The 25,482-nt window shown below is 44.4% G+C and overlaps 1 protein-coding gene across 8 annotated transcripts in view; it reads left to right on the forward strand.

The window, feature by feature from the left end:
• TIAM1 (TIAM Rac1 associated GEF 1) overlaps window positions 1-25,482 on the forward strand; it is a 194,957-nt gene that overhangs the window by 126,242 nt on the left and 43,233 nt on the right. For all 8 annotated transcript variants that reach the window (XR_012661949.1, XM_075101147.1, XM_075101100.1 and 5 more), the window contains 9 exons: window positions 240-687; window positions 3,065-3,237; window positions 7,346-7,570; window positions 9,026-9,211; window positions 11,652-11,798; window positions 13,865-13,939; window positions 14,990-15,160; window positions 20,934-21,038; window positions 24,873-24,954. Coding sequence is in view for 7 of the 8 variants with exons in the window: in XM_075101147.1 (XP_074957248.1) it covers window positions 240-687; window positions 3,065-3,237; window positions 7,346-7,570; window positions 9,026-9,211; window positions 11,652-11,798; window positions 13,865-13,939; window positions 14,990-15,160; window positions 20,934-21,038; window positions 24,873-24,954 (1,612 nt within the window). In the remaining variant the exon portion in view is untranslated. The remainder of the gene's footprint in view (window positions 1-239; window positions 688-3,064; window positions 3,238-7,345; window positions 7,571-9,025; window positions 9,212-11,651; window positions 11,799-13,864; window positions 13,940-14,989; window positions 15,161-20,933; window positions 21,039-24,872; window positions 24,955-25,482) is intronic.

The following is a 25,482-nucleotide window of genomic DNA, read 5'->3' on the forward strand; positions in this document are numbered from 1 at the left end:
ACCTGAAATCGTGCGTGTGTGACTGGTCTTTCCTAAACTGTGCTGGAAGTTCTGCTTACCCCACCTTTTCTTCCAGTTGTTTGTCTTAAGAAGAAAAAGATGAGGGATTTCCAGTGCCAGACAAAATGAGGGTGTGAAGAAATGTGGTGCCACCTGGGTGTTTTGGGTTCTGTCAGTGTCTCCAGAAGGCCAGGCTCGGACAGGCTTTTAATCTCACCCTGTGTCTCTCTTGCAACTAGGACGTCAATGCAGGCGAGGGGAGCGAGTTCACCGACAGCGGGATCGAGGGAGCAGCCACCGACACCGACCTCCTTTCCAGACGCTCCAATGCTACCAACTCGAGTTACTCCCCAACGGCCAGTCGGGCTTTCATTGGCAGCGACAGCGGGAGCAGCTCAACGGGCGACGGGCTTCGCCAAGGTGTGTACGAGAACTTCCGCCGGGAGCTGGAGATGAGCACCACCAACAGCGAGAACCTGGAGGAGGCCGGCTCTGCCCTCAGCGATGAGCAGAGCAGTGGCACCCTCAGCTCCCCGGGGCAGTCCGACATCCTCCTGACGGCCGCCCAGGGCACGGTACGGAAAGCTGGTGCTCTGGCAGTGAAAAACTTCCTGGTGCACAAAAAGAACAAGAAAGTGGAGTCGGCCACCCGCAGGAAATGGAAGCACTACTGGGTTTCCCTAAAAGGTACAGAGCAAGCATGCAAGGGTTTATCCAGATGGGGCATCCATGGTGTCCTGTGGGTTCTGTATTGCAGCAGATGAAGAAGCCAATAGCCTAGACTCTTAACAAAAGCTGCCTTGAACTTCAGTATAATTAACAGCAGGTATCAGGAAGTGGTCCTGATGTCTTTCAGAGGAGGGGTTTACTTGATGGTTGTTGATGTACTCACATTATGGCATGCTTGTAGTGCAAGACACGTCACTGTGCTGCACTGAAGTGGGGTTCATACCCTGCTTCAAGTCCTGCTGGCACCACCTGGGGTGGCTTCTCCGAGTACTGGGTGTTTTCCTTCAAAAAGCATGTCTGTGGCTTGCTGACAAACTGAATACCTGTGTGCAGCTGCAGGCACGTGGTAGCACGAGTTTGCTAGTGATGACACTGGCATGTGTTCAAACAGGGGCTCTGTTTGTGTGCATTCCTCTCATGCTTCGTGGCGTTGGCCTCCCCTTCTCTGAGATGTGCTTCATGAGTAGAAACACTCAGCAAGTTGCGACACATTTGTGGTGTGGACAGGAAGCCGTGGTTTGGTCATGGAGGATGGCTTGTGACTTGAGAGATGTTGGCTCTGGCTGCATCACCCATCTCGCGGTGGGCAGTACTCGGTGCCCAGCTGCCCTGCCGGCCTCCTCAGCTGCCCGGGCCATCAGGCCGTTTTCTCTCTGAATTTTTGTGGTTCCTGCTAGGAGGGTGCTGTTTGGGGTCCGAGTGCTTATAAATGCACATAAGTATTAATGGAGCAGCAAAACTCAGGTGCTGGCCTCCTAGAACGACATCTAATTAATCTTCATGCTGTTGCATCAGCAGCAAAACAGGAAGCAATGCTTGCAGGGTTTTGGGACTGGCCTTGCTCTCCTCCACTGCAACTGGCCTCCTCTGTGAGCCAGAGGAGGCAGAGCCATGTCTCCTGCTGTAGGTGGGATTACCGAAAAGCTCAGTGCAGTTAAAAGTCCTGTCCTGCCTGCAGAGCATGTTTTTTAGAGCACTAATTTTTTTTTTTAATTTGCAGCACTATTTTAAAACCAACAGCGAAGTTAGGTGGCAGCTTTTCCTTGGGGTGGTTAGAGAGACTGGAGAAATGAAGGAGGAGAGAGGGAGGGCTCAGGGGCAGGGGGGAGCCCTAATCTCCTGGGAGGGGGGCCCTGTGGCAGGAAGGTCTTGCTGTGAGGAGCAGGCAAACAAAGGGCCATCTGGGAGGAAAAAGGGGAAGGATGAGCAGGGAGGCAATGTTATTTTAAAGTGCTTTGACTTAAGTGGAGTGTTTGCTCCTTAGATTGCTGTGCCTTAATAATGTTAGTGTTTAAACGAGGCTTTGAAGTTAACAGCTGCTATTGTTTGGCTGCAAATAGTTTTCTGAGAGGCTGGGTAACGGGGCATCCCTATGCACCAAGAGGGCTGTTGCCAGTGGCTGAGAAACAATGTGCCAGTTTTAGTTTAAAACAACTGTAGATAATGTGGGAAGGTGAGAGGGAAAGGAGGAGACCCTTCTTTGGGGGTCTCCCAAATTGCAGGCTTGCTATACATTCCCCCTGCCCCAGAGAATTGTAAAGAACATTTTGTAAAACCAAGCAGGTTGTTTGCTGTTCCAGCTAAAATGCGTTTTTGGTTTTGGCTGTATCGCCGTGATTCAGAGCTGAAACGTTATAGTGGAATTAAGGATTTCTTTTATGCTTCTTGTTTGTTGGGGTTTTTTTTGTACATCAGTCTTCCAGTGAGCACAGTTCATTCCAGCCCATTTTTCTTCCAGTTACTCATCTGCATCCAGTAATTAAATCACTTGATCTTTGCCTTGCAGGGACTGTAGCAGCTGCAGGAGGCTGAGGCAGGGCCATGGAGGTTCGCCTGGGGGCCTGTCTGCTGGGCAAGGCTGGCTCGCAGCTGTCTGGCACTGCGGTGCCAGATGTGCCCTCACACCTGCATCTTCCTTTTGGTCCCCTTGGTGGGATGGGGTGGCTGTGGAGGACCTCCATTTTGGGATTTATAATTACATTTCTCATCTAAGGCTGTATTTTACTGCCTGTGACTTTCTCAGCTCATGACTGCGGCTCTGTTTTAGCTGTCCTAGGGTGAACAAAATGGCCTGCTGGGGCACGGCTCGATGTACCATATGGCTTGTGGTGTGCCCCCATGGTGTGGAAACCACCGCTGTGTCTGGCTAAAAACTGGCTGCTGCTGGTGCTCTCTGCTCTGGGGCCGAAAACCTGAACAGGCCCTGGCAAATCCTCCCTCATCCCTATGACAGTTTTACGGATGATTTACAGTCCCAAGTACTAGTACTGAATAGATGCAGGGTGGCTGTTGCATTTAGAAGTGTTGCTTGCTAATGCACGATTGTCTCTTTTAGGATGTACATTGTTTTTTTATGAGACTGATGGCAGATCTGGCATTGACCACAACAGCATCCCAAAGCATGCTGTCTGGGTGGAAAACAGCATAGTGCAAGCGGTGCCTGAACACCCCAAGAAGGACTTTGTCTTCTGTCTCAGCAACTCCCTTGGGGACGCTTTCCTCTTTCAGGTTGGTCTGGTTCAAGGGGTTTATGAAGTTGTTCTCTTTTTCTCTCTCTCCTTCATTTCACTGACCAAGGAGGAAATTTTAGCTCTGGTTCAAATCAATGGAAAAATCCTGCTGACTCCAGTAGGTTTGGGATTGTTCTCTGGCAGTGCAATAGGAAGGGCACAGTGTATTCAGTAAAGGCCACTCAAGACACCCACCACCACGTGAATCACTGTCAGATCTGCTGGTTTTATTGACTGACTGGACCCTCTTTCTGTAGGTGAGTGGAACAAAGTAAGAACTAAGAAACAGTCTTACATCCCTGTAAAAAACTGGGAATATTGGATGGTTTGATGGTGTGCTTATAACACACAGGTCAGGCCAGTTACCATATAGAACATACTGTCACTCATTAAATGCGCTGTAACACTATCTGCATCTCTTAAGAGACATGTATCAAAGATGGGACCTTGCAGAGAGGGTCAAGGGGGTTTACAAGACCAAGAGGAGTTTGAAGTACAAGGGGGTACTTGGACCTCCAGGTGCTCTCCCAGTGGTGCTGCAGAATCCAGTTGCCCCTTGTTCATACAGACCTTAGTCAGCATCTTGCTGTTGCCCGAGAGGAGACTGAAAGTGCACGCTTAGTTCTTTTAATCAGAAAATAGAAATGTCTGAATTTCACAGGGTGCTTTTAAAAAAAGTCCGGTACTTGTGACAAAGACCATACATTAGTTGATGTGTTTCACTGAAAAAGATTTCTGTATTTTGCTAACTACTGCTTCCCTGAGTGATTTTTAGGTTGGCATTCTACTTTCTTATTGCAAGTTGTCACTATTCAAGGTGTGACACTCTGCATTTGTAATTGCCAGCCTGTGCTGAGGTGGTGCCATTTCCTTCTCTTCTGATTCTGTTTTCTTCACTGGCGGAATCCCGTATTTATTTCCCTTTCCAGTGACAATGTATTAAAAGTTTCTTGCCTTCTTAAACCAGAAGCTACTCTGTGATAGGATGTGCCCCCAAGTCATCGTTCCCCTGTACTCCGGAGCAAATCTTTAAAATTACACTGTCTTGTAGGTCCTTGCAGCTGTCCTAAACAAGGAGCTAGATTCTCAAACTAGTGCAAAATAAAAAAGCCTTACTGACTCAAAGGCAGTTGTGCTGGCTTACCGCTTGAAGAGACTGAATATCTGATTGCATACTGAAAAAAAAGAATTTTTTTTTGCAGACTAGCTTTTCTGCCACCTCAGTCTGATTTTTCCTCAGCTCATAGTGTAATACTGCACTGCCCTTTCCTACTTCATGCCTTTCCTGGGCAGGGTGCCTGTATTCTGCCACCTGGAGAGCTTCATCCAGGAGGTAAGCGTGGCGTTTATGGTCTCAGCATGTGCTTGAAAGGCTGTGGAGCACCACCTCCTCCTGATCTACTGATAGGAGCTGTAAAAACTTTTCCATGCAGTTTTCTAAGGAAAAACCTTCATTCTCATAAAATTAATGCCAGTGGATGCTAAATACTGAAAAGGTCACATTCAGTACATTTCTTTTGTGGCGACACAGGGCCTTATTCATTAAAAGCCCTGTGCCATTATGCCATGGGTAGATTTTCATGTAACTTCGTGGGAAAAAGCAAAAATGAGCCTTTTCAAATTAAAACCAATAATTTTTATTGCCTTGCAGAAATTTTTACTTGATGTGTCATTTCTGCCATAGACCCCATGCATTGCTAGTGAACCAGAAGAGAAAGAAGGGATGGGTTTGGGGAGAAGGGAAGGAGACCAGCTGCAGCCGTGGAAGTAACGTGTGAGTGGCTGTGCTGTAGGGCTTGCTCTGCTGCGCACGGAGCAGCCAAAGCACATGTAAGGCTGTTCAGCAGTGTTACTTAACTGTTCATGTCATGCACGTCCATCCACACATAACACGGTGATGTAGTAGCGGTTTTGATGAGAAGAAACCACAGACCTACAGAGGATTATTTCTGTCCTACGGAGACTGTGTACTTAGGGAGAAAAATAGGGTTGCTTTGTAATGCATACAGATATTGGACATCTTGTAACAAGCCTTCCCACTGCATTGCACCTAAAGACATCACATACCTCCTACACGATGATTCCTTGCTCAGTCAGTTCTTATCATGCCTACACAAATCCATTACTTGCAGATGTCACATGTATTTTCCAGGAGCTCAGAGCAACTTGTGACACCACATACTTATGTATCAGATGTTTGCAGCTTGTTTATGTGGTCCTTTCCATTGAGAAGCAGAGTGATTCCCCTTGCCTACTCATCCACCAGAAGAGTCTTCAGCTCCTAAAATCCTTTCCAGATTTTTTTTCCCCCCTCCTTCTGACCTCCTTCTCCCCAGGAAAGAAACCAAAATGAAAACTGAATCTAATGGTATACAGATAATATTTTTAAATTGATAAAGTTCAAAATATGATGTCTTGCTGTTATGATTTTGCTAGGAATTAACATAACATGCCATCTCATTATAAGTCCAGTGGTACTGTCTTTTCTAGTGGGGGCTAGGTTTTACCACCTGACTGTAAGCAAAGTATCTTCCGTTCTGCAGGTAATTTCTCTCTTTTCAGCAGAAACTCCTCAGCAAGGGGAACTCAATGTGTCTTCAGTGGTGGTAAGACATTGTAAGCCCCATCCATGAGTGAGAGCTCATTAGTGTTATTGGCTGGGCAAGGAGCATCTCCGGTTTAAGCAATATACTTTATACAGTGCCAACTGAAGGCAAGAAAATGGGGAGTAAGAGATTGTTCCTTCCGGTGTAGACCCTGTCTTCCGCTTAGGGCTTCTAACCTGAGCTAAGGAAAGTGATGTCCTTCTGGCACACATGTGCTTCACCTGCGTCAGTCCCACAGAAGTTTTGGGAGCACTGGTCTGAAGTCCAGCCTGTGCATACATCATTTCCAGTGTCAGGCTTCTGTGGGAATCTCTCCTTGGCTTCAGTAAGCCACGTCCTTTGCTGTTAGTTGTCAATGCCAGGAGAGCAGTGAGGATGACCTTCTTCAACTGTGCTAGCAACTGGAGAAGTCATACTGTGCTGTCTATTTATAGATCAGGTATCATCAAAAAGTTTAATTAGAACAAGGTGGTTTGGCACCTTGCTACTTTTCAGCCACGAGCCAAATACCAGTGTGATTACTGCGAAAGGCTGACACTCAGAGAAAGCCCGCTGCAACCCTGAGTTGGCTGTAAATTTTGTTTTACAGCCTACTGTAAAAAGGAATGAAGGCTAAGAAGATTTACTTTTTATTTTGAAAGTCTGGAAAAGGAATGCTTTGAAATATTCTTTCTGTGTCAAAAGCCTCTAATCAGAACAGTGCTTGTCCAGAAAAATGTACTGGTGTCCTGTGCCCCAGCCCGGTGTCTCATATAGAATCATAGAATGGTTTAGGCTGGAAGGGACCTTAAAGTCCATCTGGTTTCAACCCCCTGCCATGGGCAGGGCTACCTATTGCTCAAAGCCTCATCCAACTTGGCCTTGAACACTTGCAGGGAGGGGAAGTGTTCCCTTTTCCCAAACTGGCACACACATGCTTGGGAAGGGGCAGTACCAGAGCCTTAAAAATTACTATGAGCCTGGCTTTGATGATAACACAGTTGACTTCAGAGCGCTTTGGGACCTTCAGAAGTGGAAAGCTTGTTTGTCTATGCATCATAATAAAGCTACTCATAGATATCATGATCACGTTTTATGCCATTAATTTATTACTAACTGTTGCATGCCAAAACGCCTCTTGATACTGTGAAGAGCACAGAGACTGGTACATTCCCTGCCTTAAGGAGCTGGGAGTTTAGAAAACGTCATTAAATGTTGAGCTACAAATTATGGCAGCATTGCATTGAACAAGGAAGGTAATTCTTGAGACCTTGTTGGGAAACACCGTACAGCTGCAAAGCACAGATATAGGTGTAATTCTAAGTGCTGAATGCCTAGTGCTGAGTTAAAAATGGCCTGCTTAAGAATGATGGGGGTTTTATTACTGCTCTTGTAAGTGGATTTAAGGCTTTGAATCTTAAGATCAAAGTGGAAGAAAACTCCTTGGAATTGCATTTGTTAATCTCCAATCAATTTTAAAGAGGATCCTGACTTCTTTTCTCTCTCTTTCCCTCTCTTCAGACCTCTAGCCAGACCGAACTGGAGAACTGGATCACTGCAATCCATTCAGCTTGTGCAACGGCAGTGGCAAGGCAGCATCACAAAGAGGACACTGTAAAGCTCCTGAAAACAGAGATAAAAAAGCTGGAGCAGAAGATTGATATGGATGAAAAGATGAAGAAAATGGGTGAAATGCAGCTGTCCTCAGTAACGGACTCTAAGAAGAAGAAGACCATACTGGATCAAGTAATCTTGCTTGCTTATGTGAAATAAGCCCCTAGCAAATATTTAAGGCCTTCTTCAGATTAGCAGTACCTGTGTCTGCTCCCACTGTGCCGTGTGTGTGTGCTGGCAGAGCTCCCCCGATTAGGTAGGACGTGTGTTGGCAGGAGAGCTGTGGTGGCTGCCCGAGTTGCACCATTTCTCCAAACAGCGTGCACTAAGGTACAACATGGGCTGTCTTCTCCCGGCCTCCACGCAAGGGATTTGGCTAGCTGCTCGGAGCTTGAGTGAGGGCTTTAGGGGAGTGAAGAGGATACCAGGCCACGGCAGCAGGATGCCTAAGGGAAGAGCTGGTCATAGACCGACAAATGCTGCTGTTGCTGTTGTCTTAAGAGTGCAAGAGGCTGATTCTTCTGCCGGCAGATGGGATGAAGAAGCAGTCCCTGGTTTCTACTTGTTGTGGGGGCCTGCCTTGACCTCATGCCTGTGGCCCTGGCTGCCCCTGGGGACCACTTCTTCTGACTTCAAGTGGACAACCTAGTTGCATTTGAGACGCAGAGAGCCTAGAGCAGATGTCTCTCCCGCTGCCACAGCGGCACCTTATTTTAGGAAACTAACATATGGCTCTTGCTTCATTAGTTTGTAGCTCTTTTACCACGGCTGCCAAACGCGCCTGTAATGCAAACCATAGGGAGCGGCCAGGGCTCTAATGCGCTAAGCTGAAGAGATTTCATACCCCCTGGAAGCCTGTGAGAAGTGGGGAGAGAGGGGGGAGATGCTCACCTCTGTTGAAAGGGCTCCACTCAAAGGCTGTCAATCACAGCGAGAGGGCAGAACAGTCTCTTTATGTAACTGAGTTTTTCTAAATGTTCTGAAACTTTTCTATCAGCAATTTGAATTATTTAAATAAGTCCTTACATAGGCTGATTATAGTGCTCTTCCGCTGATAAGATTAAATATCCCCAGTGTACTACACTTTTTCAAGTATGGCGAGCTCGGTTGATGCTTACAGCAACGCTGCTGCTGCAGCTGCTGATTTGGGGTGCTCTGTATGTGCAATTTGGTGGGGTTTGGCTTTCTTGTTTCTTGGAGACCCTTGATGCATGAAAGAAGCCTCTTAAGGGACTGCTCAGAAGAGAATCCTGGAATAGAAAGAAAGTTAAAAGTGAAATTTTAATCCTATTTAATTAGCATTGTATCAAAGGAGCAGTTGTCCCAGGAGAACTTCTGCCAAGAATTTTAAAAAAAGTTGTTTCTAGCTAGTGAAAACTTTTTAATTATTTGTATCCTTTTTGGGGTTGGGAGGGTAGGGGAGAGTGGGAAAGAAGGGGAATCAAAGTTTCTTGAATGAGATCAGCATTGGTGAAAAGGTGTGTTATTGGAAACAGTTGAATTTTTTCAAGGTATTTACTGCCCTGTTCTTCCTCCTCTCCCCTTCTCTTCTCATGCGTCTTGCTCCTCAATCTTTGCTGTACACAGATCTTCGTTTGGGAACAAAATCTTGAACAGTTCCAGATGGACCTATTTCGGTACCGCTGTTACTTGGCTAGTCTCCAAGGAGGGGAGCTCCCAAACCCTAAAAGACTGCTTGCTTTTGCCAGCCGTCCAACGAAAGTTGCGATGGGCCGTCTTGGAATCTTTTCAGTCTCATCGTTTCATGCACTGGTAAGTTTGAACAGAGGCCAGGGGTCATCCTTGCCAACCTGCAAATCGCTTCACATGTCCAATGCAGAGATCATGTTGACAAACAGCAGTCTGTGCCTGGGGGGTGAGCCCTTACCTTAGTGTGCAGAATGTTCTGCTTCCTGAAAGGGGAGTGTGTCCTGGATGTAGATTAAAAAGCAGACGCTTGGAAGCCATGACCTTATGGAAGTGGAAGAACCATGTTTCTCCTAAACGTGTGATTTTGAATTTCCAGATCTGCGCTATAAACATGCTTTCTATAAACAGATCTTCCTGTTACAAGAGCAGGCTTACCTCTGATGTCCACGTACATGGGCTTGATCCAAAAGTCCCGTGAAGTCAATGGGAGCCTTTCTGAGGACCTCAGCATGTGTTGGCTTAGACCTTCTTGGGCATGGCTTGCTTTCTACCATATGGATGAAACTACTGACCAATTAGTCTAGTATCCGGTCTCCAGTGATCAACACCTGATACTCCCCAAGGGAGGGGAAGTGTTCTTCTCTGCTACTTATGGTGTGGCAAATAGTGTTTAAAAAGGTTGTTTAAAGTTAAATAATGTAACAACCCAGCTCTTAAAAATACAGAGAAATATATTGCAAAGTGGTGGGTTTTTAATTAATTTAAATCAAGTTCCTGTAGTTTCGGCTTGGACTCCTGGAGCTTCACAGAAATAGCTGAGCTCCACTGTTGTCTTGTAGATGTCAGCTGTACCCTTCAATTGAATCTAGAGCTGTAATTCAGTCAGGGGCGTTTTTATTCTTTTATATATGAAAAGATTAGCGTCATCATCCTGAAAATTGCCAGTGGATTTATATTTTTTTTTTAAGTAGCAGGGTGTAATTTGCATTTATGCTTATATTTTTTTTTGCATCTAGCAAAGCACTGAGCATTAGCCTGAAAAACAGTCTGCCTCTGCATGCTGGTGTCTCTTGAGAGCCAAGTGAAAAAAAATATGTTTTGAATATATTGTGTTGGAAAAGACACGTGCTTTCTTCTCCTTTAAGCAAGTCTCGTGTCCTCCTTTGCCCTCAGTAGCTTGGAGATGGTGCAGTGAGTGTCAGACTCGAGCTGGGTGCTGCATGGTGATAGCATGGCATCCCGAGCTCTCCTTGAAGATGTTCCTCAGTGCATTAGTCAGAGGATGTGCTGAGTCTCCCAGGTGCCTCTGCACAAATGTCCCAGGTACAGCTAAGAAGCGTCTCGCATGTCCAGGCTGTGGAAATGGAGACACTTGCAGTAGTGTTTAAATTCTCCTGTTCCTTGATTTCCCAAGGAGAATCACCATTACTCACACAGCAACGGTTCCCTGGGTACACAAGCCAGCCTTCTGTTTGTCCCATCCTTTATATGGGTATTTTGTATCTGCAGCACCCAAATAACCAGTTTCTCAGCTCCGTAGCTTAGGGCATCACTCAGAGATTCGGGTGTTCCCACTGAGGTTGCCAAATGACAGTCACATTTTTCTAGTTTTGGCTGTGGGAATCCAGTACAGAGGTGTTCCCGGAAACATACAGCCAAGTCGGCAGGGTGGGTCTGTCTGTCTGTCTAGCTTCACCTTGTGCTTCCGTTCGTACCTGCCATCTCCTACCACTCCCTCTTTCACAGGAGAGGAGCTCGCTCTCCTGAGGCCACCTCCACATGGAAATCTGCTTAAACTTTGGCCTAAACACTTCACCTCTGACTAATGCCACACTAACTTCTACCAGAGCTTCCTCATTTGGGAAATGCTCCCCAAATATCTGGTCTCAGTAAAGGCAATATCTTTTTGCTCTGAAGGGGTTGCCACGGGCCTTTTTTAAAGTACCGGAGCAGTTAACACTGCTGTAATCGAAAGGGTCATTTCAGCTCACTTCTTTTCGTCCTGTGTTTTGCTCACTCATTCAAATGTTGCTGTCTTTAAGGAAGTGCAGGTTTTAAATACCTTGACCTATTTGCAAGCCTTTATCTGGCCTTGTAACAGTTATGAGTCAGTTCCAGGATGCCCAGATTGCTTCTACAGGAAAGAGCAAAGAGAAAGACCAGGCTCTTCGCAAGCAACAGATAAGTTTGGAAATCTCAGTTTTCATGTGTCCAGCTTTGAAACCTTGTTAGAAACAAAAAGGAAAAACCCCAAACCCCTCACTGGTGCTGAGGCTTTGCTCTGTGATCATTAGGCTGCTTCAAAATATCTCAGATTAAATGCCAAAAAAATGGGGTTCGTACCGTCCATTTTAATTTTTGATGTTTGATGTTGGAAGAAGTGAGTCAAATTGCAGTGAGAAGGAATTAGCCCGGCAGCATCACCATTGTCCCTGTTGTGAGTAAACGTTGTTGCCGTAGTATTTGCCTCTTTCTTCAAACCGGATTCCAGTGTTAGATTATGTAAGCCATGGTGCGGTGGGGTGCTGTGACCTTTGGTTTTAAAACCATGTGGCATTGACAGGTGGCGGCTCGCACAGGGGAGTCGGGAGTGAGGAGAAGGACTCAGGCCATGTCCAGATCTGCCAGTAAACGGAGAAGCAGGTTTTCTTCTCTTTGGGGGCTGGATACTACCTCGAAGAAAAAGCAAGGAAGGCCAAGCATTAATCAGGTAAGTGTGAAGAAGTTTGTGATATTGTTATTTTCAGGTCTTACTTGTTAGTGTGCAGAATGCAGCTCTTGCAGAGAGTCACTTGCATCAAGCACTTACACATCCAACCTTAACCTTGCCTATTTAATCTTTCATGGCATATAGTCATCTCATTCCACATCCTTTTCAAAAATCAGTGACTGTAATGACAGATAAGTATACAGCAGCTCCTATCAAACAAGGTTTGGAGTTCACACCTTCTTTAGCTGAATTGGTTGCATTTCTACTGTTGTTGCATTTCTGCTCCTCCTACTTTTGCTGGAGGTACTTCTCCTGAACTCAGGCGTAACAAAGCAGCACTGTAAAACAGACACGATTTTGGAAGGAAAAAAAAAGTGCACACTTGTTTGTTTCTTTAAATTATTAGTTTGTAAAATGCTTCAAATGTAGCTGAGTTTGGGGAAAACTTCCTAAGGTAACAAAAAGCTTAGCATTTAGTAGGAACAGTCCCTGTTTTGCTTCAAATTTTTAAAAAAGCAAAAGCTGAAACGTTTCCACCCAGTCACTGCCCAGATCTTTCTCTAGAAAATGAGTTTCAGTGTGGTAGGAAGGTGCTTCCCTGTTATTCTTTCCAAACATCCCTAATTATAGCTTTCAATTTTTGAAAGCCATACCTCATCTAATTGCAGGAAATGTAGGTTTGCTTTTCTTTCTCTTCTTTCACTTTCTGAGGGAAGAAAGGCTTGGGACACATGTTGTTCTGTGCCCTGTGATCTCTTCTTCCTTCTGTTAAAGCAGCAGTGGGTGTTTGTTTTGTTTAGCAGAGGATGAATGCTCAAAAATTCTTTAGCTTGTTTTTAGTGAGATGTTAAAAATTCACCTAATATTTAGTGGCTTAGCAAAAGCCCAGGGTTTTACTGGGAAGCAGCAGATGCCTCCTTGAGCGCATCCCTGTTGCTTTGTACTTATTTTTCCTGAATCAAGTGCAATCCCTTGTCCTGAGCTAGGATGCTGTCCATGCTGTGTCTTCAGACCTGTTTTTTATCTGAACTCACCCTTTCTTTTTCTTTCAGTGGGGATAAATGCATTCTTCACACTTCCTCTCCCCGCCCCCACCCCTACCCCCTCACTCCTCAATAAGCACAGGCATGAAAAGGGATTGTGTTCCAGGTTAAAGAAAAGTCACACTGGAGAGACTCAAAAAGTAAACTGTTGAGAAAGTAGCAGGATGACGTTAACTGACGTCAGCCTGAACACGTATCCCCGGCTCATGTGTAGAAGCATGCAAACTATTGCCAAGGTGAAGCAGAAAACTGTAAATCCTGAAAGGACAGTGACTTTCTCCCATCCTGCATGGTCCCTGCTTCATTTTAGGTACAGAATAGTTTGCAGCCAAACCTGGCAACTTGATCATAAAGCTGTGCTGATGTGGAGCTGTAAAACTTAACTTTTCAGTTTTAATTATAAGCTTCTGCTGCAGTAATACCCGTGTTTGCCTGTCTGATGCAGTCCTGTGCTGAGTTGGGGTGGATCCTGTAAATATTCCCATTCTGTTGTTCCTCCCGCACGGAGTCCTGTTTATTTTGGCTCTCTGGCATGTGCTGGGTTACCAGCTCCTATTTCATTAAAGAAGGGTTACTCTGACTTGTGGTACTTAAAAGTTTGCTAAGTACTTTTTGGAAGCTGGTTTATTACAGAAACAGCCAGAAGTAGAGCCTTTTTTCTGATTTCTCAGCCTTAGCAGAGGTGGAGAAGTGTTCATTTCCCCCACTTTACAGGTATGGAAGTTGAGCACAAAAGGAGATAAAATTTGTCCAGCTCCACCAAGTAAGTCAGTGACAGACCACTAAGCAGAACTGGCCTCTAATCTTTCAGCATGGTGCCCCATCACCAGCTTGTCCTTCATGCCCACTTCCCTTTTAACAAGATGATTTTTTCCTTTTCTGTGTTTTCAGATGAATGTTTTTATTTTTCAGTTTGATTTCCGTGCTAGATGTTAGATACACTGTTCTCCCCTTAGCGCGTGCTGCAGATGGCACGGAGGCATGTTCAGTGTTTTAAAGCAGAGTCGCTTTGTTGTTCCTCAGGTGTTTGGCGAAGGAGTCGATTCAGTAAAGAAATCTCTCGAAGGAATCTTTGATGATACGGTCCCAGATGGCAAGGTAAAACAGCAGCTTGTCAGCTGCCTCCTTCCCCCGCCATTTACAGACAGCCTAAATGCAGTGTTGACTCTGGGACGCAAGAGGGGATGCAGAGCCCATGGGAGAGGAGAAGACCCTCTGTGTGCTGTAGGGCTTGTAGCTCCTCTGGGAGGGTTTGAGCTCGTTGCCCACGGTCAAAAGAGCTCGCTGTGTGTGGCATCCTAAGCACAGCTGGAGGTGCCAGACCCAGAGGGGTGTTAGCGCCTCATGCCAGGGAAGTGCCTGCCCACAGGAGGACCTGGATGCCGCTGGTTCTGGAAAACGGCTCCTCGTGGCGGCCATATGGGGTTTTCATAACTTAGGGTTGGCACAACTGTGAAGCGCAGGGCTTTCTGTTTTGTTCTCATGCACTTCTGTGAGCTTCTGCATTTGCAGCCACAATTACAACTGCTTTCTCCTTCCCCAGAGAAAGTCAGCTATAAAACAGCATTAAGACAGTGCTGAGAGGCACATTTTTCATGTAGAGAATATGGGTTTAGCTGCGTGAGCCCACTTGCAGCAAATAGGGATTCTGCAGCTCCATCACTTCCTGGGGATTTATAGCTTGGAGTGCAACTTGGATGTATAAAAGACAGTAAATTCAAAATAAATGCGAAGATTTGCTGTTTTGCCATTTCTAGATACCAGAACTGTAGCATCTACAACAGTTTTGTTGGCCTTGGATTGTTTTACTCGGAAACACAGTGCATTTAAGTTTTAATTTTAAATCTCTTTTTACCACCATTATTTTTTGTTGCATTCCTAGCATTCCCAGTAGCCATAGGGTGAAATCCCAGGAAAAGCTCATTGCACCAGCGTAGCTGTGTGGGTGGCATGGGAAGGCACACTTTATACGGCTCAGGTAAAACAGCAAAGTTTCCTGTCCAGACAAGCCTTCAATCTAGGCTTATGAATAAAATGTCTTCTCTGTAAGAGGGCTTTTTGATACAGCATATAATGTTCCTTACACTTGTTATTGATGAAGGGAGATTGTATTTGGCTGGTAGAGTCATAACGTTTTTGTCTATTTAGAGGGAAAAAGAAGTGGCACTGAGCAGTGTCCATCAGCACAATCCCGACTGTGATATTTGGGTTCATGAGTATTTTACGCCATCTTGGTTCTGCCTGCCGAACAACCAGCCTGCTCTGACAGTCATCCGTCCTGGGGACACCACACGAGATGTGCTGGAAATAATTTGCAAGGTAAAGGCTGCGAGCGTGCCCTAGAGCCAGGGTGAAGTGGCTACAACCCTGAGCCCTTTCAGTTGAACCTCATAGTGACTTTCTCATATACCAGTGCTCAGTCTGCACTGTGTGGGGGAATCAGTTGTACCTTAGACAAAAAACATGAATTATACCGAAATTTTCATGCTAGCTCCACACAAGAAAAATTCCTACAGCTGGAGCTAAACTTGGCATGCATGTAGGGAGAGGAGGGCAGACTAGTTCTTGCCTTTTCCACTCTGAACGCTGCACATGAGCCTTTGAAGCGCCTTTCCACCCCAACTCTGCTTCTGCTGCCACCTCTCACGTACCTACCTACCCACTCCCCCTCCACTGGAGACCAAGCAGTGTGCAGGACCCTTCTCCTCTCCCCATCTGCCCCCAACATCCTGGCCCCCAGCTCACTTCCTTTCTCTGGATGCCCCATAGCATGGTAGTACAGTCACCCTGTCCTCACCTGACCACCCTGGTTCCCCCACCTCTGCCAAGCCCTCCCATGGCTTGTGCCCTCCTCCACCAGGCAAGTGGGGTCATCTCACCCTTTCCCAGGTGCCAGGTTGTCCTGTTTCCAGGTGCCATTCCTCCTTCCTTCTCCTTGCTGCTTCCTCCCCTCCAGCTGGCATGGGGGAGGAAGGCACGGAGAAAACAGCAGCACCAGGAGTAGGAGAAGGTGCCTGTGTTTGCCGTCTGCATTGCGGAGTCACACTCGCCTCATGTAGGTGGCAGGAGGGAAGAGAGAGGAAAGCTTTTATCTGTATTTGGGGGGAATGGAAGAAAAACCACCTGGATTTCTTTGCAAGATGAAGTATCAGAGGCATTTGGCCATTAAAAAGCGTTACATCTCAGCAGAGAAGTTGAAAGCTTTGACAAATTAAATACAAGCTTTCAGTTCTGGCAGCTACATAATGTATGTTTTCTGCTAACTGGCTGACTGAAAACTAGACCCAACTCATGTCATGTGCTGTTCTGAAGAGTCTTCTTTTGTACAACAACAACAGCAAAAGGAAAGAAAACATTTATTACTATTATGAGCTTAACTTTGGGGACTTCTAGAACATGTTGCATGTGCTTCCAAAGAGAGGGAAGGTGAGAGAAAGGCATTTGTTTGCAATAATTATACAGTGTGCTCGTCTCTCTGCCAGGTGCACTATTAAAGAGTGCTGCAGCTTGTGAAAGCTCTTCATTGTATTCAGGAAAAGATGACATTTTTGGAGAGAAACATAATAGAGAAGCTGGATGACACATTATTAGTAATGATTTATTTTTAGGATTTATATTTTCCTTTGGGTAAGAGTGATTAACTCAGTGGGCCAAATCCTTAGCTGGAGTAAATTGGTGTAGCTCCACCAGTTTCAGTAAGTGCCTGCTGAGAACCTGGTCTCTCACTGTGTGTTTGGTTATTGCGGGTGGTGGTGTATAAGGAGAAGGGGAGGTGGGTGAGTGTTTGGTTTTCAAAGAGCTATTATCTGTTTCTTTCCTTTCTGTAAGAGTTTTCAGTCTGGAAAACACTGATGGATGCCTTCTTTTCTGTAGCATTTAATAATCAATCTCTTTCTTCTGTCTCTTGCATTCAGCTCATTTTTTCCCCTTTAATATCTGATCCACATCATTTCACATCAGTTTGCCATCTGCCATCTGAGAACCAGTCAAGTTCTGGTATAGTAAACATTTCAAGATCTACATTTCATATAAACCTCTTCATGTTTGTAGATGTGGTTAAATCTCTCTGTGCTATTAAATTGAGCTTGATTATTCTGTTGGAGAACATTAAGTGCACTCAAGTCATTGTAGAAAATGTGTTCTTATACTAAGATTGCTGCTTCTTATTATTCAGCAAGTTGGGTTTTGGAGGCTGCTTTGTGACACTTTTATGATCCAAGAATGGTGGGAGGAGACTTTAAAGCATATTTTAAAGTGGTTTCTTGAAGATTTCGCCTAAGATTTAACTAATAACATCACTTGGAAGGCAGAAAAAGTCAGTATGTATGCATTCAGTTGTTTCCTATGGATAATACCGATCAGTGTGAACATGTGTATACGTATTACTAACATTTGCTTGATGGTATGTCTTAAGATTGAGTAGAAACACACCCACTGTATAAGGATTTAGGCAGAGCCAGTATGGAGAGAATAAAACACCAAAAACCAAGCATAGAAGACTACACAGCATTTAATCTTTTAACTGAACTGGACAAAAAACGAGAATTGAAAAAGGTGCTGTTATCTCATTATTTACATTTCTCAAATAGACCTGCATGAGGGGCAAGAAGCAGATTTCCCCTAGGTCTCTGAGTCAGTGCTCAAAGTCTCTGAGAAGTTACTTAAGCCTGATGCTTTGCAGTCTTGCTTTGATTTTGAGCTGGTGTTTTCCTACTGAAAAAGCTTGGGCCGTACAAGTGCAAAGCCCGAGTAATACGGTGGGACGGCTAGCATGTTTCCATGATGCTGTCATTTCAGTGCTAATGAAGGTTGCCCCACCAAGCTGAAAGAATATGCCTGAAATGGATGAATAGTTCGGGTTGTGTGCTGACCTGCTACACCACGCAGAGCCTGTTGAATTGGATCACACACCGGGCTGTAAATTCTTCTACAAGAGCATGTTGGTTAAGCTGTCCAGTTGTGCTTTAAATTGGGTTAGCTGCTTAATTTAGTCCAGACATAGCCAGAGTTATTAGGAGAGAAATAAGTAAACCAAGAAGCTTCTTTGGACTGCTAAAAGGTATTTTGGGTGGTCTCAAAACGATATGAACATCATTAAAGCTGCCTTGTTTCTGCTTCCACCTTCCCACATATGGATGCAGCTAGACCAGCAACAGAAAAAGTGGGTTAATGGTATGGCTTTTAGGGCAGGCTGGCTATGTCCACTTTCAGAGGACCTTTTCCTTTCACTTCAGTAGAAAATCATGCCCCTGTTTGAAACAGTTTAACTAATGTAAACTGTGGAGGTAGACGTCAAACTGCTGCAGCTATACAAATGTTAATTAACTAAATGGTGTGGCTCAGGTGCTGCACCATCACAGCTTTATGGTGATGACTCTCATTGCCTGACTTGGATGAGATTGCAGTGTAGCGTATGAATGGCATCCAGCCCGGCTGATAGTGTTTCTTGGAAGAAATGAGAGGCTCAAAAGGTCTCTGGCATAGTTCAGGGCTTCAGTGCAGCATTGGTCATCTTGCGTGTTGCTCCCTCCCGCTCCCTAAAATGGCCAGCGCTCATGATTTTCTTGTAAGCAAATCTCCCTGCAAAGACTGGTGTGAAAATGGAGGCGTTGTCGGTCACCTCCATGCCTGATGCAATGCCCATATCAAAGCAGGCAGAAGCCCTGTCATTGACTGCCGGGATGGCAGATCAAGCTGCTGCCTTCCAGGAAGGTTGTTCTTTTAAGATGCTATCAGGGCGCGGGCTGCGGAGGGGGTTGCAGGCAGGCGTGAGCGCACCCTGCCCCACAGCGGGCGGTGGCTCTGAACAGGTGGTGGTGGGGTGGGTGCTGAGGTGCCCCCAGCCCCGCGGGGAGCCCAGCGTGGCTGAGCATGGGCTCCCTGCCCTGCCGCTGCAGCTGAGGCAGCTCCTGGCCTGCGCCCAATGGCTGGGCCCCAGACTGGATAAATTAATGTCTCTTTGCAACAGGTTGTGATTTCTGCTGGCCTGGGGCAGGCTGGAAAGCATCCCTTTGGGTCTCCTCTGCAAGGAGAGGACGTTCAGAGTTGCTGTTGGAAGCAACACGAATACCCAGCTGCAGACAGGGGCCAACCCTGGACTTTAGCTGATGACATGTAGCTTGCCAGCATAGGTCTGGCTCACTGGCATGGCCTGACGCTGCATGAAATGCAGCACGTGTACAAGAGCTTCAGCATAGGAGACCATGGGAAGATACGCCGTGGTGGCAGGAGGAGGCTGCCAGGTTTCCTGGCTCCTTTTTCTGCTAGTATGTATTTTCCACGTAGAATTTTTTCCCCACTGGCTTTGCTGTAAATGGCTCAAGCGTTTCATGGACTTTCAGAGAGGCTTATCACAGACTTCTCCTTCCAGACGTGGGGGGTGCAGTCTGTGGGTTTATGTCTCCTCTATATGTTTTTGTTTAATTGGTGTGCAAGGCGCTCTTCAGTTTGTGTCTAGGGATAGCCAACTAATCTGACCAGAAACTAATCTAGGACTCCTCTGTATCATTTCTGAACTGTTAAAGCCAATTCTGCTTCCCTTTAATTTCTGGAGTGTTTGTTTGTCTGTGCATGTAAGAGAGAAAACTAGTGAAAACGGTCAGTAAACAATGAGCAGAGCATGCAAAATGCTTATCAAAAAAGGAAAAAGGGGAGAGGGCAAGGTTCTTCTATGTTCAGCTCTTTTTGTTGTGCCCTTGATAGATTTCAAATTTTTATTTAATTAACTAGGGATTTGTCTGGATTATGGAGGTTATACCATTTCAGATACTTGATTTCATATAAGGATAATTTGGTCTTTGAATTGAACATAATTGAATATGGTGCTACATAGAGTGCAGCAATAGATCTGTCTTTTTTTTTTTTTCTTCTTCTGTTGGTAGATCTTTTTATTCCTGGGTTATTCTGGACTTTCAAAAATGTTCCCCATTCTCCGCGTATTTGCTGAAGGGTTTGCTAGGTCAGTGTGTGATCTTTTCCACAGGTCATTCGGTATACATTACTCATCATCTGTGCTGTATGATCAGTCAGCTGAGTCCCGGTGTATCATCATCTTGGCTTGAACTGGATAAGCAAGGCTTTCAAAATCATAATAAATAAGCAATAATGACATTCTTGCATGAATTTTCAATGGGCCATTGTTTTTAGTACAATCTAGGATACTTTGGTGATTTGCTTGTATAAAGTGAAAAGGCCAATGTATAAAAGCATATAATAATGGGATTTCAAAAGTGACAACGAGGAGAATTTACCTCCTGTATTTGTGAACCACTTTGGGGTCTTTTATTAGCTTTAGTCAACAGTTTACGAACTTCAGAAGTAACTTCTGAATGACATCCTTTGTGTTTATCATAATTCTAATGTGTTTTGATTATACACTGCATTAACCTCTGCTTAAATCAAGCTATTGATCATGCTGAGAAAAGGTTGTTAATATCTCCCAGACCAAATGCCACGTCCTCCACTAATTATAACTAATTCATTAAAATGGTGTGACCTGTTTCCACTGGGATGTAATCCAGTATGCAACTCTTGGCTTCTTTTAGCCTTATAAAGCCAGTCTATCCTGAGCTGCTTTGAATTTAGAGGACATACAGATTTTTTTTTTAATATTAACCTTGCTTAAAATTTACCACATCATACTTACTCACTAAATTACAAAGATGCTAAAAAACCCAAAACAAACAGAAAAAACCTTCCTGTTACATTTTTCTCTCTTAGCAGAACATTTCTTTTCCTCCTTGCAATTTTAAATGCCCTTTGTATACAAAGGTATGCTCCAAGTCTTCTGCTGTAATAGTATTTGCTTATTTCTGCAATAGCATGGGAGGGAGCAGAACTACCAGATAATCAGAACCAAAGAGGGTGCTTAGAGTACTAGGACTGCCCTTGACGTCCTGGTCAGTGGTTAAATGAACGTTTATTCCAGGAAAAAAGGAGGAGGTTCGGGTTCTTGTTCAGGTTAGGAGATGGGCCTCTTGTGAAAGACAATGCTGGGGCATTTTTCTTCTTATGAGTGTCAGGCCACTCTCTGAGTATAGATGATGCGTGCCATTGCTTTTCTCTTCTAAAGCCTCTTCTCTGTTTCTTGCAGACACACCAGCTGGATCACTCTGCTCACTACCTGCGTCTTAAATTCCTGATTGAAAACCAGATCCAATTTTATGTACCGAAGCCTGAAGAGGATATCTATGAACTGGTAATGCTACCTACTGAGCAAAATTAAATGACACTTGGTAGGACACTACTAATTAGTGTTTATCTGACATTTGTAATATGCAGAGTTATGCTTTTTAACTTGCAATTATAGTGCTTTGCAGACCATAGCAAATTGGTCTACAGTAAAGTAATCTCTCCAAACATTTCATCTTGAGGAGAAAGTTGGTGTTTAGCTTATGTTTGTGCATGCATGTGTCTGTGTGAAAGAGAGAGAGGAGGAACAGCCACAGGTAATGTGTGAAAGTCACTGTAACATACCTTTAAGCTTGACTTCTCTCAAGGTTGCCTTGCCTTTTCCTATTGTTTATATTGTCCTTGGTGGTTTCAAAGACATAGTATTGAGGCCTGAGTGTTTCTTGTTCAGATCACTTTGCCTGATTTTTAAAGAGTGGGGGAAAATGCATAAGTAGTTGGGGTTTTGTTTGGTTGTTTGTTTGTTTTCTTAAATGGGAAGTTAAACATTGAGGTTAAACAGTTCTGGAGTTACGTGTAAGAATATATTTTCCTAATTGCTTCAGTTGGATGTTTTCATATCATTCATCTCAAAAGCAGACTTCAAAGAAATTTTGAAATGAGAGATTAAAAAAAAGACCAAACAGAATTAGTGTCATGCTTTAACTCTATGATTTTACACATGCACGCTGTAAAGCTTTTTAAAGTCCTTTTCACTGATGGCTGTTTTATTTATAAAGAGTAAAGCTTTGCCAGTTATGGATGCTTTTGTTCATTTAGTAAAGAAGTTCTGGGATTTGCCATTAACGCTGTCAACAAAAAAAAAAGAGTGAGAAGGTGCTAGTGCAGTACTAAGACTGGGAAGTGAAATACAGTTGGGAAAGATTAAAACTCAGACGAGACAGATTTTACCTGTTATTTCCTGGAAGGACTTCGGTGACTTGTCTTATGTTGAGAGGATGTAGGATGGACATAGTCATCAGTTATTGTTTATTCTGAAAAAATGAAATTAAACCACAACTCCGCAGTCAGTGGGATTATGTACATGCTGAAAGATTATAATATAGGTAGGTGCTGCAGGCAATATCTAATGTAGTAACATTAAAACAACCCACATTTGTGCATTTGTGTGCGTGTGTGCTTGCTTCATGAGCGAATTTGAGTTACTGTATTTAAGAGCTTAATTAAATGATTCTGGTGCAATACGGTAAAACTAATACCTCTATTTTTGTAGTCTTGAATAGCTGTTTATATTATTGTATAATGTTGATGTCAGCTTTCTAGAGCTATCTTCCATTTACTAAGATGCTTTTACAGACATACATTACTGCAGAGAAGTAATTTCTCAGGATGATACTCCTATTTCTTGCAGACTGTATCAGATATATTTAGATAAGAAATAAAGATTAAATATCCATATTCCATGACCCTCCAAAACAGTAATGGTGATGCTTTGCATACTGACAGTGTCTTTCAAAAATTTACAAGCTTGGTTTATTAGGCGTTAAAAATGTTAGTAAGGGCTCAGGGGACAGTATTTGACAATAGGTGCTGTACCAGGCAGTTGTACTTTTAAGCACCTTTTATTGTAAACTAAGTGTTGGAGTGTTTTGGCTGAGGCTTGAGGTGCCAGACTTTTTACTTTGTGTAGGATGGCACTTTTAGATGAAAGCAGGAAACCAGAGGCCTCCACAAAAATCTTGCAGGCAGGATGAGGCTGTGGTGAAGGCATTGGGACTGCTGGAAAAAGTGGCCCTGGGAAAGGATGCTGTGTCAAGACCAAAAGTGGTAGAGGAAAAATGGGCAAGGAAGAGAAAATCTTGAGGTGGGGGGGTGAGAAATCCCAAAGCTGCCATGAGAAACACTACGAGGGATTGGAGCAGCTCAAAGGGGAGATGCTGCTGCTGTCAGGAACAAATCCTGTCCCCAGGCACTCCAATGCCTAGCAACCCCCCTGGGATGCCCCCGGTATTGCTATCAAACCTCTCCGCGCAGAGCCCTGGGCCCGGTGCTAGGTCTGGAGGGGGTTTTCCGCATGAGCCTGTGGTGCCCGTGAGGCCGGCAGCTTCATGGTGTGAGCTGCTGTAGCCTGCCTTTGGTGTCAGGACGGTGGGTCCACGAGGCACAGAAAGGCAAGAAGCACCTCAGGGCTGCTGTTGGACCGGCTCTCTGGTTTGGGCAGCTCAGCTGCAGTCTAGGCATCCCAGTTATTTGCCTCCTGTTCAGTAGAGGTGCTTGCTTGAAAACAGCGCTTTGGGGTGCAGGCAGCAAGCGGCTCCTATATCCCTGCAAGAGCTTGTTGGCCGTCCTCCTTGGTTCTGATCCTGCATGCTCAGTTTAGATGACTGCAGGGATCAGACACAAGTTTTGTTTTGAAAATACTGCTATTTTTGCTCTTTTTTTTTTCTTTCTCCTCTTTTTAAAACCCTTGCTGAAATCTAGCTGAGATTTTTGTAAATGTCATTTGACTCTTTTTCAGGTTCTGAATAATACATTCCTATATTTGAAAACTACATTTTAAAAATACTGCTAGCATGGCATCCTCATTTAATTTCACATTTTATTTTACAACCATTTTATTTATACAACCATTTAAATGTTCTGTAATACCTAACATTTGCAGTTAAACAGATGTGTAGGTGCTGATACAAGCAGGAGATAAAATTATATTTTTATTAAGGAAACCCTTTACTAATGAGTTACTCTTCTTTTTTAAATAAATGGTTTAATACTTCAGTCCAAACACTGATGTCACTTAGTTTCAAAATGTTAATTATTGTGAATTGCCTTTTTACACACTCATACCAGCATGTAAACAAAAATAATATTTACCTGTGGGCTCTCATTCACCTGTGTGTATGATTTTTTCCGAAGACAAAAGGACGGTTTGTTACTTAAGTGGTAGCCTGTGCTATGGGCAAACCAGCTTCAAACTTGTGCTGAGCCAGAGGTTTCCATTATGTCAAGGCTGTCTTACAAGGAGTAAGTCAGGGCTGACTCCCAAAGCTGTCAGCTCAGAGCCTCTGGATAGCTGACGCTGCCTGGAAGAGGGGTATTTCCCTGCCTCAGGTGGGGTGATAGGCCTCAGTACAAGCTCGGTTGTTTGGGGCTTGGGGCAGGACCCGGGTACGACAGCAAGCCACACAAAACAGGAGGATGTAAGTGACTTAAAGCACAAAATGTGTGCGCAGCGTTGGAGGGGTGTAGCTGTGCTGAGGGTTTGCTTGGCTCCTGAAAGGCAGAGTGAATTGCACCTGGGTGCATATACTTCTGGGTTATTACCTAGGTGTGAATTCGTGCTGGTCTCCCAGGAAGGATGTTAATCACCGTTTCAAAGACTTGGGGTCTTTTCTTGGTGCAAATAAATATAAATACATTAAAGATGAAATTTCATGCTAAGAAATCCGGTAGTCTTCTAACAGTTAAGAAATGTATTTAAGAAACAAAGTCCCTTCTTGTGATTTTAATACTATCAAATAATGGAATGCCTGCAATGTCTTAATCAAAATAATGTAAAAACATTAAATGATGACCACCCATAAAATAGGAAAACAGGAGCAGGAGCTCTGTTTCTTGTGCGCTTGTGCACTCATTGACCAAGTGAAATAAATGTGTCCTTGCTTTTATGGTGGTGATAGTAAAACACTGGTGCCTCCTCTTTAACTGTGTTCCTAACATGAAAGCTTAGTGACACTATGACTACATCTTGCACACATGGAGAAAAATTGTTTGATAAATAATGACCACAGTCTATTTCTTCTGCCTGTAATTAAAAAAAAAAAAAAATATCATCTGTTCAGAATTATTACAACTGATGAGTCCTCCCACAATAACATATTTTTGTGGTTTTTTTTCTATTCAGCTGTACAAAGAAATAGAAATCTGTCAGAAAATTACGCAGCACATTCAAATAGAGAAGTCTGATGCATCCTCTGATATTTATGGTGAGTTTCTCCTTGATTTGTTTTTACTTTTCTACCAAGTCAGTTCTAGGGTGTGCAGGCCCTTGCTTGATATTCGTTGATAGACCTGACAGGCCTGTTGAACACAGTAAGAAAAGCACATCTGATTCCTGTGCCATCCACAGGAAGTTTGCTCCCCTGCCCTGAAGCAGGACAGTTTTATATGTAGTGCACTGAACGTTGTGTGTCCTTGTGCTCAAGCTGTAGGATATGCAGCTTTCTGATGAGAACTACGGTGGCAGAAAGGAGAAGTGTTTTCTTGTTCTTGTAGTTTCTCAAAACACCACCTACAGAGGTTGTGCAACTGAGCACCAGGGGAAAACAGCATCGTTTGCCAGTTGTCACATCTTACATGAACGCCTTCATTGCGGTGCTCACTGGGGCCCTGCAGCAGGGCTTGGGAGAGGGCTGCTGCTGCGGCTTGCTGCTGCTAGCAGCCTAGCAGGCTCTCCCCTCCTCACCCCTTCCACCAAGCATGATGACAGGGATGCTGCCAGGAGCATTGCTGTG

Source organism: Phalacrocorax aristotelis, chromosome 1 (assembly GCF_949628215.1).
Source record: "Phalacrocorax aristotelis chromosome 1, bGulAri2.1, whole genome shotgun sequence".
In the NCBI taxonomy this organism is placed as follows: domain Eukaryota; kingdom Metazoa; phylum Chordata; class Aves; order Suliformes; family Phalacrocoracidae; genus Phalacrocorax; species Phalacrocorax aristotelis.